Here is a 16,995-nt window from a genome sequence, read left to right as displayed (position 1 = left end):
GTTCTCTATAGGCTACAGGAGGAATCCTGTGTGTACATGCTGTTCCTTGGGCATGCTCATGCACACATGTGTACCATGCTTCTGAAGGGGATTCCTGCCTTGCTGGCTCTAGGAAAACTTCCTAGAGAGTTCTTCTGCCTTCTAATCTTTGTAGGCAGTGTTGGCTTTAATAGGTTGCTTGAGTTCTTGATTCTACTTCTGGCACAGCTTTTCCAGGTATGAGGTATGTGTGGTAGTGTGGAACCCATAATTATGAAGGAGGAAGACTGTGGTGTGGTCTGTTACATCTGTGGAATATTGTGGTTAAGTACTCAGACCTGTTAGCACCTGACCCTATCCGTGGTCTAAGCTTGTTGCATGTGCCATCAGAGTGAAGTACTTTTAGACGTGTTGCAGACTGACTGACTGCAGCAGTGGCAGCCTTCAGAGGCAGTTAGAATGTTGGGATGCCTAGGTGACCTCTGTCAGGGTCCAGATTGTCATCATGGTCACCAACCATCTGCATAGAGGGGAGATGAAGAATGAGGGCAGCACTCAAGCATGAGTCAGTGCTTCAGTTACGGGAAGCACCTGACTGAACAAGACAATCACAAGCCTAGTGCAGAACTGGTGAGTAGTGTGTGGAAGCTATGCCAGCAGGTCCACCAGACATCAAGAGTGCAAGTGAGAGCAGCAGAACTGCAAGAGAGTGAGCTGCCACAGCAGCTGATCCAGTTGGATGCTGATGGCACCCAGGAGGAATACATGCCACAGGCCTGAGCGTGCAGTGAGACTCGAGAGCAGTTAGCAGTGCTAGTTGAATAAACTGGTGTCCAGTAGGGAGGAACCATGCAGCCTCTTTTACACACTGAGACCCTTGGATCTAGTGAGCTGGGAGGTGAGCACCTGTGTGTCTGTTGAACTAGATTGTCTCCATGATCCACAGCCTCGCTAGGAAAGGTGAGATTCACTTTGGAGAGCAATGGTGGCAAAATCATACCAGTACTGTGCAAAGTTGCTGAAGGAAGCTGTGACAAGCTTTAATGAGCCAGGCAAGGCTTTGCCGTACTGCTGGACTCTTGCTACAAAGCCTTCCTATGTACAGAGGAGGAAGAAGCAGGGCAGTATCTGCAAAACTTTCTCCAGAAGCTAAAAGAACTGAATTTTACTTCTTAGGACATGGATGCTTCTAGTGACTGTGACCCAGGGTTTCCACGGGAAGACTGACAAAAGCAAGTGCCTGTGGTCATTGGTGACCCAGGTGAAGACCTGTTAGTGTTAGTGTGTGTCAGGAAAGAGGTGCTGGAGCACACCTTTCTGCTTCCCTACTGGAATGTCCGGCCGTCACCTTACCTGGGCTGTTGACCTTGGCCATTTGATTTTGGGCTTTGCCTGAAGTACCTTATCTTGGAAAGTTGTTTGCTGTACGTGTGGGGGCAGTAGCTTTGGTTAACCCAGGCTTGATGTAAACATTTTTAAAACTCACTGAAAGCAGATCTTCCATTGATCTGTTTTTAGTCGTGAGCTTATGAAGGAGCTGTCTGATGTTGGTGCTTTTCATGGTACTGGGTGCTGTGCTGGACCAGTCCCCTCCTCTCCCTCAGGCACTGGCAGTGTCCACTGAGAGGCAGATTGGGGAGGGTAATTCATAACTATCAACTATTTTCAAGTAGGGGATACAAATTACTTTTTAATAGATTAGAGAGAAGCTATGAGAGGCTTTTTTATTCAATTGTGTAAGAACCACAAAGCAAATCCTGCTAACATTGCTTTAAGTGGCCATCAGGCAAAATCTGTAAATAGCAGGTGGAGACCGAGCTGCATGGAGTGTACAGGTTTTTGGTGTATCAGTCAGTAGAGAGCATCCTGGAAGCTAAAAGCTGATGACAACAGACAAAGAATTTGAAAATGAAACTGAGCTTAGATATTCAAGTATTGATTATGTGCTTAATTGGTCATGATAAAGTTCCCATTTTAGGCTTTATGTGGTCAGTTAATTCAACAAAAGCTCAATATCATAAGCTCTTAGCAATAGAGTTAGGTTTATAAATCCCTGTGTTCCGCAGTGGCCGGTTCGCAGCAGTCGGCTGCTCCGTCTCTGCCTCTGACGCAGCATCTAGTGGTCTGTGGAAGGCTTGTGCAGACACTGCCTCCCTCCGTGGAGACAGGGTCTCATGGAGCTGAGTCTGCCCTCAAACTTAGTGTGTAGCTGAGGCTGCTCTTGAATTCCTGATTTTCCTACATCCACATATCTGAGTTCAGTTCTATACCAGGACTACCACACCCAGATGCATAGGAAAGATTGAGCCCTCATGACTATTTTAGATCCCTAAAGACTGAAAAAGCAGTTGCCGGATTTTATTTTTTTTTTATTTATTTTTTTTGCTTTAAGTTTTTAAATAGTATTGATTTTCTCACTTCAGATCACTTAACTGCTCTGTGTAGGGCAGACCTTTCACTCACCTATAGTGCTGTAGAAAAGTTGGTGCTTTGATAATGTATCAGCCTCACTTTCAGGGACTGCTCCTTAGTGCGTTGGTAAGTTCACAGTTAGCTTGGTGTCTGAAATTAACCTTTTAGTTCAAAAAACAAAAATCCCCAAAGCTGACCCGGGGCTTATGTAGAGCAGGACTATTAGAGGCTTCACGGGGACATACACTTTCCCTACCTGCTACTGTGGAAACCACAAACACTTACAAGGTAGATGAAGCAGCAGGCACAGCTCTAGTGTAACCAAAAGCATGCCTGAACACAAGCATGCAGAAAGCTCCTCCTCTCAAGTGCTGTCGGGCCGGTGTAGTGGCAAACGCCTTTAGTCCCAGCACTCAGGTAGAAGCTGGCAGATCTCTGTTCAAGGCTAGCCGGTTCTACATACCAAGTTCCAAGCCAGTACTACACAGTGAGACCCTGTGCCAAAAAGGGGTGTGTGTGGGTCTGAACCTGGTAGCATACATCTGAGATCCTGTTGCTCAGGTAAGGGCAGGTGTCTTAGGGTTATACTCCTGTGAACAGAGACCGTGACCAAGCCAAGTCTTATAAGGACAGTATTTAACTGGAGGCTGGCTTACAGTTCAGAGGTTCAGTCCATTATCATCAAGTCAGGAACATGGCAGCATCCAGGCAGGCATGGTGCAGGAGGAGCTGAGAGCTCTACATCTTCATCTGAAGGCTGCTAGCAGAACACTTGCTCCCAGGCAGCTAGGACAAGAGTATTAAAGCCCACACCCACAAGGCCACACCTACTTCAACAGGGCCACACCTCTCAACAGTGCCACTCCCTGGGCTGAGCATATACCAACCATCACATTGGGGAACAGAGACAGACAGATGGATCCCTGACTGACGCTCACTGACCAGCCAGCCTGGCTGCCTCACGGAGCTCCACAGAGCTGTTCTCTGATCTCCACTCCATGTACCATAGAATAGAACTCCACACACCACCTCACACCTCCTCCTCCCCTACACCCACTTTATTATTTCGTTCGTTTGTTTTTGAAACAGGGTCTCTCTATGTGCACAGGCTGGTCTGGAACTCACAGAGATTCAACAGCCTCTGCCTGGCTGCTGGGATTAAAGGCATGTGCCACCACACACATCGTTTTTTAAAGTTTTTAGATGGTGAATGAACAAAGACAAATGACGTCACTCTCTTGTCTCCAAATGTTCAGGCATACTTATGCACACACCCACATTAACATTTACATGCGCCACACACAGTACCATGATTATGAACATGTACACATACAAACTGCATTAAACAAAACGGTCTCTCAGACCAGACGTTATATGCACTAAGTTTTATTTATGAGCAGATGCACGTCAACTCATGTTTTGTGAATGGGAGGTTCAAAGTCAAGGAACATTCAAGTCTTTCTGAGTAAATGTAATTGTCATTAAAAAATGTTAGTGCATTAGTAACACGGTATCAGAAATTGTAATTTAGACAATAGTCTTAATTTCTTATGGTCCTGGAAGTTGGAGGTCCACCGTCAAGTATCAGCAGGTTTCTTACTTAGGCTTGTTGATGGCTGCCTTCTAGCTGTGACCCATCTCCTTCAAATGGACACAGAGATAGAATAGCTCATGATTTTACCTTAGTTACATTGAAGGGCCCTATTTCCAAATATAATCATTTTAGGTCACTGAACACTACAACTTCTATATACAAATTGGGGGATAAGAGGGACATGATTTAATTCTGTAACTAGTCAAATGGATTCTAAGTTGATAGAGCAGAAAATTAGAAAAACTATGAAAAAGAAAAATAGTAGACTGTTAAAGCCTCTATAATTTAAAATGTATACCATGCCCTGTATTATATCCAGTGGAAGAGGATTTCTCCATTCTTGTTATAAATAATGTGATATGAATAAAATATAGTAACGTTTCCTTGACATAGTTAATATTTTAAACATTTATTTTATGTGTATGGCAATCTTCCTGCATATTTATGTGTACTACATGCATGCAGTGCCTATGGAGGGCAGAAGAGGGTGTCATATCGCTCAGAACTGGAATTACAGATAGTTGGAAGCTGCCATGTGATGCTAGGAATTGAGCCAGGTCCCCAGGAAGAGCAGCCGGGGCTCTTAACTGCTGAGCCACCTCTTAGTCCCGTTTCTGATGTTTCATGTTTCCATGCATTGTACTAAATTAATGCAAGTTTCACTACTCTTAAAGTTGTTAACTTTAGGTTGAGGATTTAGCTCAGTGGTAGAGCGCTTGCCTAGCAAGCGCAAGGCCCTGGGTTCAGTCCTTGACTCCGGAAAAAAAAAAATTTTGTTAACTTTGCTACTAACATAAATTTTAACGTTTTGACAAAATTTTAAAAGTGCATACCTTTATTTACTTGTTGGGAGGACATGCGGAAGAGACAATTCTTTTCTTCTACCACATGGATCCCAGGTATTGAGCTCGCTCTAGCTTGGTAGCAAATGCCCTTACCTGTAGAGCTGTCTTGCTGGCCATGTTAATAAGGAGTGAGACAGGGTCTCCCTGTGTAGACCAGGCTGGCTTTGCGCTCACAGAGGTCTGCCTGGCTCTGCCTCCTGCCATGCTCCACTGCTCCACGCTGACAAACGTTTTGGTAGTCTTAGAAAACAACTGTGATTTTCCTCGAGACTTAAAAACATGGATTAATTGTTTTCTTCATGGCTGTCAAATATGTTCCACACTGCTGTGCAAAGCAAGCATATGTACCTTCTGTATGTTCATGTTTATATGAAAACATCCAAGGTATAAACAACGCCCACCGTGTTCACAGCTGTGTGCATTCAGGGGCAGTAGAAAGCTGTGTGCTGAGAAAAGACACTCTAGATGGAGATGGTAAAGAAGATGCAGAGTGACGTATGTGCTTGGATGGATGTACCTTATGTGTGCCTCCCATGCATATTTGTTGTTTTTACATAGATTATTATAAGAATAATGTACAAGGAACTAATACAAGTAATTCTGTTAGCAGGTGCCCAAGGCACTCTTAAGATGTGCATCTTTGCTAGTACTTTGACCTTTCAGTTGTCTGGATGAGTATCTTATGTGTAAGAATGTCATCGCAGCCACTTGAGTAAGTGGGCACCAGTGAGGACATGAAGGTGACCAGCAGGGACATCATAGAGGAGCAGTGTTTGGAAGTGACTGATACTGTGTGTGAGTAACCTGTGGCTCCTTTTCATTTTAGTATTGACAGTGCCAGCCACAGACATTGCTGAAGAAACTGTCATCAGTGAAGAGCCACCAGCTAAGAGACAGTGTATGGAAATAATTGAGAACCGGGTGGAATCTGCAGAGATTGAAGTAAGGAGCCTTTTACCCGGTGTGTTTTGCCGCAGCCATCCAAAATAAATTTTGTTTCGTTATTATTATTATTACTATTATTATTATTAATTTGTCATTTATATTTATTACTGGCCGTGTTTTGATAAAGAATGAAAGTGAATAGTGTCATCATTTTGTTTTTGGCCTTAAACATATGGCAAGCCCTCAATAAATAAATATTGAATGAATGATATTGAATGAGTGAAGAATTTGTTTGTAACAAAGTTCGTTATCTTGGTAACACTTTGTCTGTCTTTGGTTTTTAAACTCCATCTTTTATTTTTTGTTAAACTTACGCATATCATTCTCACAAGTCACCGAAAATTCTTTTCTATCAAAAGTGCTGCTCCTTAATTGGCCTGGGGATTCTTGCACAGAAAGCTGATGTTTCCTAAACAGGCTGTGTTTGTAAATGTAAAAGGATAACTGCTTCTTTTCTTGTGAGGAAACCGAATTTATTTAGACTGTTGATAACATGTATCCTTCCTCTTCCACACTCATTTGTTGGTGTAACAAAGCATGATCTCCATCTACTGCATTGGTAACGTCTCCTATAAACATGATTCTTAAATTATGTTGAAGGGCAAATGGAGTAGAAGCGCTCTGAACTGAGACCGTGAGCTCTTGGCCTCTCTGAGTCTGGATTTCATTTCCTCCCAGGCTGGAATTGGACGGGTCTCACCTCATGTTAGGGTTCCATGAGAGTGGTAAAGCCTTTGCCCCCCCCCCCCCCCGCCTTTGTCTTGGCTGCCTCTGATGTGGAGACAGTTGACCACTGCCTAGCTGTTCTTGTAAAAGGCGCTGGTTGTCATAGAAAGGGGGTTTGTTTCTATTTGTTACATGAATGACAGCACATTCCTTATTAGACGAGTATGTTCTCATACTTATTTAAACAACAGACAAGTACATCTTAGGGCTTAATCACAAGCATTAAACTAAACAGAATCTAATTAACCAGACCTTATATAAATAAAGCCTGTCTTAAGAATGCACACACACACACACACACACACACAAAACCACAAAAGAAATCTATGGCTAATGCTTTGACCAGGATGTCTAGTAAAATTTTAAGTTTTAACTATTGAGTGTGATGTTTTATTTCTCAAAATTTAAAGTGGCACCTACAGGACATTGAAGCTCTGGGTTACAAACTGACTTACTTCAGTAAGCAGTATCTTATTTACATCCTCACTTAACCCCTGTGTGTGCGTGCATGTGGAGGCCAGAGGTTGATGTTGGGCGTCTCAACCCCTCTGTCTTGTTTTCACTGTTAATTTTAATTTATGTGCATGAGTTCTTTGCTTGCATGTATCATGTGTGTTCCTGGTGCCTGCAGAGGCCAGGGTCTTTGGATCTCCAGAAACTGGAGTTAAACCTGGTTGTGAGCTGCCATGTGAGTGCTGGAAACTAAACCCCATCTTCTGTAAGAGCAGGTGCACTTAACTGCTGAGCCATCCCCCCAGCCCTCCGTCTTGGTTTTTGAAACATGGTTCCTCACTGAACCTGGAACTTACAAGTGCAGCCAGAGGGGGAGTGGCTTGGGGAGAGCAGGAAGTCTCTTGGGTCCTTCTGTCTCTGCCTCCTGGCACTTGTAATATGCACATGCCCAGCTTTTTTACATGGGCCCTGGAGAGTCAAACTCAGGTTCTTTTTTTTTTTTTTTTTTGGTTCTTTTTTCGGAGCTGGGGACTGAACCCAGGGCCTTGCGCTTCCTAGGTAAGCGCTCTACCACTGAGCTAAATCCCCAGCCCCAGAACTCAGGTTCTTACAGTTGTGCAGGAAGTGCTTTTCTGACAGAGCCATCTCTCCACCCATAAGGTTCTCTTCATTGTCTTTTTCTGATTGTCAGGTAGTCTAGACATAGGCATAGGGCATAGAAAGTGAAAAAAATTAGTACTTTATTTTCATTATATAATAAAACACTTATTATTTGGATTTCATTAAATGTAAGTTTATTTAATAATTTTAATTTTTAAACAATAGTGACCTTAGTCCATTCTTTTATTATTAATGACTGGTAAGCCTGTTTCCTATAAAGTCCAGCCTGATTCCTCTTCTGGTCGTCCTGAGGTGAGGGAAAGTGATTTCAAGTACACAGGAGTAAGATTAAGTAATTAAGCAGACCCAAGGAGAAGGAAGCTTTAGGGAGATCAGGTTTAGCTTGGTGTAAAGAACAGTGGAGGGCTGGAGAGATAGCTCAGTGGTTAAGAGCACTGACTGCTCTTCCAGAGGTCCTGAGTTCAATTCCCAGCAACCACATGGTGGCTCACAACCATCTGTAATGGGATCTGATGCCCTCTTCTGGTGTGTCTGAAGACAGCTACAGTGTACTTATATACATAAAATAAATCTTAAGAAAAAAAGAACACTGGAGTTTTACATTTGTTTTCAATAGAACTTTCTGGTAATGGAAGTCATACTTTCCATCACTGCAAATAACTCCGGAACCACTTATGGTTTCACAGAGACTTTGCCACAGAGAGAATAGGTCATGGTGTGGCAGCTGGAGTCACAGGATGAGGATGTGATGTCAAGTGTTTACGTCAGACCAAGTGACCATTATCCCTTACACACGTGTATTCTTAGATGACCATCAGATTATCCTCGGAGCAAGCCTTTTTGCAGTTTGCTTAGATGACACTTTGACCAAACTTTAACCCCAAAAGTTTTTGTAAAACTGATCTCAAGTGGGGAGATTTTGACCCTAAAGGATATTTCACAGTGTCAGCACTGCACACTAATAATGCTTAGATTAAGAAAATCCCATGAACTGATGTAAAAGTCAGCTGGTGCACAATTTTTACAAGTCTTTCTCTGTATTTGTGCCCACACTTGTTAGAGTGGCTGTCTGTAATAAATTTCCCAGTAATCTCTGGAAACAATCTTTAAGTTGTCAGTGGTTAATTGTAGATGTTGCAGATTGTCTGTTGATGGGGAGGAAATGGACAGCTTGCTTCGCTTTTGGAGAGGCAGAAACAAACCCGGTGTCAGCCATGCTGCATTCCCACATAATACTCTGTTTCTGCTTCTTGCTGGCTCTCTGTTGGTGCTTTAAGGGGAAGTGTGTCTCTTACAGATACTCCCCAGGATACACAACACTGACCTGTTCCAGTGGAAATAAATATGTGCATGTGGGAGACTGTCAGGAGCATGTCGGGAGCAGGTGTCTCTGATTCTTAGGTAGTTATGTGAGCTCTAGCTAGGGATGACTGTTCATTAGTCAGTTTTGTGTTTTATTTATTTTGAGACTCACTTCTTTTAGTAGATTTTTGTGTGTTTGGGGTGGAGTGTAAGGTGGGGGTAGGTGTCTTAGAACAACAAGCCTTGTGCATGCTAAGTGAGTGTTAGATCTACCTCTGAGCTACCTACCCCTGTTCACTGTCTGCCTTGTTTTTCCTCCTCCTCCTGCTCCTCTTCTTCCTTCTCCTCCTCTTCCTCCCCCTTTTCTTCCTCTTCTTCTTCCTCCTCCTCTTCCTCCTTCTCTTCCTCCTCCTCCTCTTCTTCCTCCTCTTCTTTTTCCTTTCCTTTCTTTTTGCTTTTTCTTTTTTTTAAGATTTTTGAGACAGGGCCTCACTATGTAGCTCTAGCTGGCTCAGACCTCACTTGGTAGATCAGGCTAACCCAGACCTCACTTGATAGAACAGGCTGGCCTCAAATAGATATGTCTGCCTCTGTGTCCAAAGTGCTGGGATCAAAGTTGTACACAATCATGATGCCCAGCAGGGTTGTTTATTTTGTAAATTAGTATATATATGTTTTCTTTAGCTAGGTCTGAGCTAAAGGGTCCTTTAGGGTTAGTGTTCTAGTGAAAATTGTTCTGTAAATTTTAAACTGTTTTACTTGAAATATTTTTCAAAATTATTTTTATTTATTTACTTAATTTTGTTTTCTTGGTTTTGTTTTGGGTAGAATTCTGCTGTGTAGGCCTGGGTGGTCTGGGAGTAACCTTTGTAGCGCAGGCTTGCCTTGAATTTGAATTGGTCTTCCCTACCTCAGCTTCCAAGGTGCTGAAATCACAGAGTTTCCAGCTATGCTTGGGTTGGCTTGCTTCTGCCAGGATTTAAAGTTCTGTGTAGTCACGTGTCCTTTAGCAGGAAGTTCTTCCAGAGTTTGGGAAGAATGGGGATCTTTATGGAAAAGACTGGATGGTGGTAATTTTGGCTTTATGGACCATATGACTCCTCTGTAGCTGTCCCAGTGTGTCATGGTGGAGACAGCAGCCACCGACAGCTTGAAATGAGTGGGTGTGGTTGTGTTTGTAAAACTTGGAGCATTTATCACTTTGGATAGTGTTTAGGCAGGCACAAGCAAATAGCTCAGACACTTGCTTAGCTTTTCTTCTTTAAAAGTGTATCTTGGGACTTGAGGCTGAAGAGACAGCTCAGCAGTTAAGAGCACTGGCTGCTCTTCCAGAGAGTTGAACTCACTTTTCAGCACCTACAGGCAGCTTACAACTGGCTGTCATTGCAGTTCCAGGGGATCTGGGACCCTTTTTAGTCTTCACAGGAACCTGTACTCAAGTACATGCAGGCGCGCAGGTGCATACACACACACACACACACACACACACACCACACACACACACACACAGACCACACACCACACACACACACACCACACACACCACACACACCACACACACACACACCACACACACACACACCACACACACACCACACACACACACACAGACCACACACCACACACACACACACACACACACACCACACACACACACACACCACACACACCACACACACACACCACTCACACACACACACACCACACACACACACACACCACACACACACAAACACACATGCACACATACACACACATACACACTACACACACACACCACACACACACCACACACACACCACACACACACATACCACACACACACACCACACACACACCACACACACCACACACCACACACACACCACACACACCACACACACCACACACCACACACACACCACACACACACACCACACACACACCACTCACACACACACATACCACACACACATACACATACACACACCACACACACACCACACACACACACATACACACACCACACACATACACACCACACACCACACACACACACACCACATACAAATATTTAATAAATTGTTAATACCTGCTAGGGGAGATACCATGATCATAAGATGATCATGAATCTGGTTTTCCCAGGGCAAGGCTCATCTATTACAGTGTGGATGGATGTACTGACCTTTAAATGTGGGAAACTTGGCATAAGTTGTGTTAGTCAGGGACTGTATTAATAGTCTCCCCTGTAGTTAATAATAAAAAAAATTATGCCAGGGGCTGGGAGAGGTGGCTCAGGGATTAAGCACATGCATGGCTGTTGCAGTCAGATTCTACTCACAGCACCCATGTTGAGCAGCTCATAACTGTCTGTAACTCCACATGCACACATCCCTACACAGATACATAAGCACCACATAATTAAAAATAAAACATGAAGAGGTGGGTGTGTGTGCGCGCGCACACGTGTGTGTTGGGTTAGCATGGTGAATCAGCAAGTAATGATTCCATTGCAAGCCTGGTGACCTGGGTTTGATCCTCGGAACACACAGGCAGGTGAAAGGGGGGAATCAGCTCCACTACATAGTACTCTGACCTCATACATGGCACATGTGCCCATACACACACTGTAGACACTCACATAGTAAAAATAAAAATAAAGTGTAATAATAATGAAAACTTAAAGGCATACCTCCTGATCATTAGGAGTATGGGTCTGGGCCCAGCTGTCGGTTTGAATTTTCTTATATTTTGAGTGTATGACCTGGGCCCGCTAGCTTGACTTTTCAGGGCACAGCCTCTCCATCAGCAAAACAGCAGGAGTAACATCAGCAGTTGATAGTAAGTGAAAGAAAAGCCTGGCGTCTTCACTCCCCTCTTGTGAGTCTGAGAGTAGCCTGGTCTACAGGTGGATTCTAGGCCAGCCAGGGCTACATAGTGAGACCGAAAGACGAAGAGATGAAGTTGGAACAGATGCAGGTCGAGTACAGCGGTGAACAGGTAGTCAGTTCCCAGTGAATTTATTTATTACGTGATTGATTACCTAAAGCACATTTTGTAATTGTGTCCCCCGTTTATAATAGCTAGAACGACGACATAAAGTCGAGTATTAGAAACATGTATTAAAGTGGTCAAGTTGTTCCACACCATTGCGTTTAAGGCAGAATTAGAGATTCGTCTTTGAAAATAAAGGGAGCTGAAGTCACCCCTTACCCCTTACCCTATGGTCCCGATACTTGACTCAGTTAATTATAATTTAGTAGAATAGTTGGCGCGCCTAGTCTCCATTGATCTTGATTATTAACTAGAGTTTCGTTTTCTTAGAAGTCTTTGGTGTTAAACTCCTTTTCCTTTGGTGCTGGGACTTGAACACTGAGCTCCTGCCTGTTGAGCAATCACAACGCACCCCTAGAGCAGTACCTTAGCTTCACATCTTAACTGATTATTGCTACATAGAATCGGAGGCCAAGCACTGGCTCCTTTTCCAGAGTTCAATCCCTAGCACCTACATAGAAGCTCACAATAGTCTGTAACTCCAGTTCCGGGGATCTGGCGCCCTCTTCTGGCTTCCATGGGCACTGCACACTATGAAGGTATACAGACACAAATACAGATAAAATACCCAAATATAATAATAATAATAATAATAATAATAATAATAATAATAATAATAATAATAAATCAAAATTGGGCCAACAAGGTGGTTCAGCAGATAGAGATGCTCACTGTGCAAGCCTATAGTCTTGCATTTGACCCCCAAGTCTAAGAAGAAAACTGACCACAGAAAGTTATCCTCTGAGCTCATATGTGCCATATCATGTGAGCTCTCTCTCTCTCTCTCTCTCTCTCTCACACACACACACACACACACACACACTAAATATTAAACCAGAAAATTACAACCAGTATGACTTGACTCCAAAATATTAAATCCACAGGATTAACATTTATATTTAAATTAAAATGTCAGGTGTCAGCCTGTCATACCATTAGTGTGCGACATGTTATTTACGGAAACTGTCTTGAGTGAAGTATATCATTGATACAGAAGCAAAAGTAAAATACTAGCATCTTCCATTTTCAGGGTTTTACTTGACTTGAAAAGTGAGATGGCAAAAAGGTTCTTTTTCCGTATTCCTGTATTTCTGGGACATCAAAAGTACAACACAAAAAGGTTTTATGTGTTAATCACATACTCAGCCCATCCTGAGTATCTCCGTCTTTATAGATTACCGCTCAGACAGAGTGAATGCAGGGGAACGAGTCCTTTATTTGGCCTAGTCGGTGAAAAGGAGAGTTATTTTATTGTATTAGAATGGGCTTTACTTACTGCTCAGTGGTCGAATACTTGTCTAGCATATGTGAGTTCTGTGTTTGATTCCCCAGTTGGGTGGTGTGTGTGTACGTGTATTTGACATGAGATACAGAGGATAGGAGTAATCCATTCACTTTTCCTGTTTGTCTCCACTTGCTGTTGGCTTCGGTGATAGCAAACCCCTTGTAAATGCCAGGTGTTAATACGTAGCCAATGCTAAATGATCCCTTACGGGCAGTATGTTCTAATACTTCATGTGTGACTGGGGAGATGTTTATGTGTATTTACACGCTCACTACCGAAAGATCTTATTTCTTCACATATGGAAACGTAAAGAGAGTTACTTTGATTAGTTTTTAGTTATGTGTATGTGTGCATCCGGAGTACTGTGCCTGATGAAGTCAGGTATCAGATCCCGTTGGAGCTGGAGTAACAAGAGTTTGCATGCCGTCCTTGTGCAACAGCCTTGCTAATCTCGGCATCACCCAGGTTTAGTGTGTGTGCTGTCTAAGTGAGCATGACCTCGGTAAACTTTAGACACTTACAAAGGCTGTGCTCCCTCCTTGCAGAATCCTACACTTCACTTCTACCCTCCATCACTTGAAGGCCCAGAGGCCTGTGAAGGCCACAGCCAATTCTCTTGATTACTTCCCCGAGGCCCTGTTCTTCCTTGTTCCCAACTTTCACCTTTCTGGCTGATAGTATATCTAGCCGTAGGGATGTTTCTAAGAGGCCACACTGCCCAGCAGGGATATAAGGTGTTAGGGTTGGGCCTGGGTATTGCTTAAACTGGAAATAAAGACCATTCCTCTAGTGGACTTGTCAATCACTCCTATATTTGGTGGACCCATAGGAATCTGAAAAATACTAAATTTAACTTCATTCTCTACTGAATGAAGAGCAATGTATAGGGCAATGAGAGAGATCCTAGGGCAAGGGTGTGTATGTGTGTTGTATGTAAGAGAGAGGAAGAGGGCGAGGGAGAGGGAGCAAGAGAGGGAGAACTGTGTACTCCTCTTGGTAGGCATGTCTAAGCAGAGGCAGTCTCTAGGTATTTAAAATGAGTCAGTGTCAGGAGGCGGTGGCTAGGTAGGAGACCCCAGACGGTCCTTCTCTAGGACCTCCCTTACCTTTTGCTCCCTCTGGGCATGTGTGTGCTGCTCAGGGTAAACATTGCCTTTCTGTAACTCATCGTTATACTCTGACTCATGGCCCTACCTCGCTAGAGACCATAGGTCTTTGGGATGAGGAGATCACTTCATTCCTGAGGCAGGAAATGAATGGGCCCCTGTGGATCATCTCCTCTTTGTGTACTTAATGGTAGAGGCTTGTGTGAGTAGTCTTTTGTGGACTGCCGACTGTTTGACTTTGCAAGTGTAGACCAGCACCCTTAGTGATGGAGTTCACGTATTGTGCTTGGTAATGCAGAGGAGCGGGGCTCATTTTGGAATTAGTGACATTTGAATCCCATTAGCCCACTCCTCGAGGTGCTCTTGGGAAGGATCCATCATCTTTGGGGATCGCTTTTCTCATGCACAGCCTGGCACGGGAGAAGCAAGTCGTGGCGTTGCTCAGTCCTGTGGTGTCCAGCCGTGTGGTTCTTATCTGTAGGAGAGATGAGGGCTGTGTTCGTAGTTTCCTTTTGCGTCTTCTAGATTTCCCTCAATATATAAAGAAGTAGGGTTGGGGATTTAGCTCAGTGGTAGAGCGCTTGCTTAGGAAGCGCAAGGCCCTGGGTTCGGTCCCCAGCTCCAAAAAAAAAAAAAAAAAAAGAAGTACAGGTGCACGTCTTGTTTACCATCAACATTTCTAAATTAGAAAAACATCCTTGCAATTAATGAATAGTCTCCCTCTCATAGTTCAGAGAACAGGACTGCGGGCTTAGGTGTGGGCTGATTGGAAGGATAAAGTGCCGTGGAGGGGCCACCATGCTCACAGCAGTCCTGTTCTTCTGAAGGACACATGATTATGTGATGGTGTTTGTGCAAAAATTGAAAACACGGCTTTCTTTTCTAAATTAGGAGAGAGAAGCGCTTCAGAAACAGCTGGATGAAGCCAACCGAGAGGCCCAGAAGTACCGACAGCAGCTGCTTAAGAAGGAGCAGGAGGCAGAGGCCTACAGGCAGAAGCTGGAGGCCATGACACGCCTCCAGACCAACAAAGAAGCCGTTTAGTCTCCGTGAACACCTGTTTGCTTTTACCTTTTGTCCAGAAAGAATGCAGTCTTGAACTGTACACAGTAAGGACACAGCCTTGGGAGTACGAAATGATAAAGAGTACTACCGATTGATAATGGGACTTAAGCCATGAGCTCTCAGTTCTTGTAATATAAAACTTCAGAACTTGTGAAATGTATTTAAAACTGAATTCTGTAAATAGTTTTTTTGGTTGTTTCTTTTTTTACAGTTATAAATGAGTTGATAAAGATTGTTGCAGAGATCCAAAAACCACAGTATGCCACTGTTATGGGGAATTCTTTTTGATTTGGGTACAGACTCAACTTCTCAGAAACAGAAGTTTTAAGCGTGATCGTTGTCGATTAGACCAAATGTGTGACAATTATGGTGACTGATGCTGGAAAGACTCTGCAGAGAGATTTCTCCCAGGAACTTTGTACAGCTTTTAGGTTGTCTCAGGTTCTCTGAAGACATTTTTTAGGGAGCAGAAATTTTATATTTGTTCAATTTCAGCTACACGCAAGTATACAAGATTTACATGTATATGAAGCCAATATTTTTAAAATTTTGTTTGTACATAGTCTGCATGTTTTATGATATTAAAACACATCACTTGCTTAGGTATGTTTCCCACAAAGACGATGAAAGTTACCAAGAAAAACAAAGGCACCGCTGTCATTTTGTCGGTCATTGAAAGTGAGTAAGCTCGCGACTGGTTTTACTGGCGACCATGACGATGTTCTTGGAGCAGCTTGCAAGAAAACTCAATCTGCACTTGTATTGCTTTTCTGGCAATTGCAGTGTGAGGACGTGAGACTGCTCTGTGCCTTCCTTCCATCATGACTTCCACACAAGCACTTTGAGGCGCTGGATCTTAAGATAATGTTTTTAGCAAACTCAGTGCATTTGGGTTTCTGAAATATTTCATGGACTTACTCCCCTCCCCCTAAGAAATTATTCTTATGGAAAATTGCTTTTGTATGTAGAGCAGGACCTTTTGTACTCGGTGATGCTATGGGTATGTATAACATAACTTTCGCTGTTCCCTGTGAACGCTCCGGGCTTGTGCTGCGACTCACAATATTGTCAGTTCCGAAATGTATGGACATTTGACAGACTATTCCACTCTCTTTTGTAAAATGTAACTTTGAACTCTTTATTATTTTGTTTTGTTTTATTGCTTTTTGGAAATGTTTACCCCCACCCAACCCCCAGGCTCTTCTAGCTTCTCTGTATAAAGAACCAGTTACCCTCGAGACTGTACTCTGGCCTCATTTTCTATTTTACAATTAAATAACTTTCCACATAGCTCGGTACAGACTCTGATTTGACTGCACGATCTTCACACATAAAAATGTGGATGACAGAGCTCAGGGGTGGAGCACTCGGGTCCTTGACACTTGAGACTCTGCTTCAAATCCTGTCGCACACATAATCTGAGCCTCGTTCTGCCATAGGAAAGCATCGACTCCTTATGCCGTGAGGACCCCAGCATGACTCCTTCAGACTGTGCTGGTTCTTACCCTGGAGTATCTTTACAGGGGTTAGTGTATTAAAGGTTCTGTGCCTTAGCCTGCCCTCAGCTGGCTTTCTGGAGACCACAGGAAGCCTCTACAGTGCTTCTCAGACTTCCTAAGGCTGCAACTC

At 43.4% G+C, this 16,995-nt stretch overlaps 1 protein-coding gene across 17 annotated transcripts in view; it reads left to right on the top strand.

Moving 5' to 3' along the window:
- Positions 1 to 16,656, top strand: part of Gabpb1 (GA binding protein transcription factor subunit beta 1) — a 46,901-nt gene extending 30,245 nt beyond the window's left edge. For 10 of the 17 annotated variants that reach the window (XM_039105689.2, NM_001398923.1, XM_063284375.1 and 7 more), the window contains 2 exons: positions 5,657 to 5,772; positions 15,193 to 16,656. In XM_039105689.2, the coding sequence (XP_038961617.1) occupies positions 5,657 to 5,772; positions 15,193 to 15,345 (269 nt within the window). In that variant the 3' untranslated portion in view covers positions 15,346 to 16,656. Of the gene's footprint in view, positions 1 to 5,656; positions 5,792 to 15,192 lie in introns of all 17 variants that reach the window. The other 7 variants (NM_001398924.1, XM_063284377.1, XM_063284376.1 and 4 more) reach the window with 2 other exon arrangements.
- Positions 16,657 to 16,995: the final 339 nt, after the last annotated feature.

This window comes from Rattus norvegicus, chromosome 3 (genome assembly GCF_036323735.1).
Source record: "Rattus norvegicus strain BN/NHsdMcwi chromosome 3, GRCr8, whole genome shotgun sequence".
Classification (NCBI taxonomy): Eukaryota; Metazoa; Chordata; class Mammalia; order Rodentia; family Muridae; genus Rattus; species Rattus norvegicus.
This window is presented reverse-complemented; position numbering and strand designations above follow the sequence as displayed.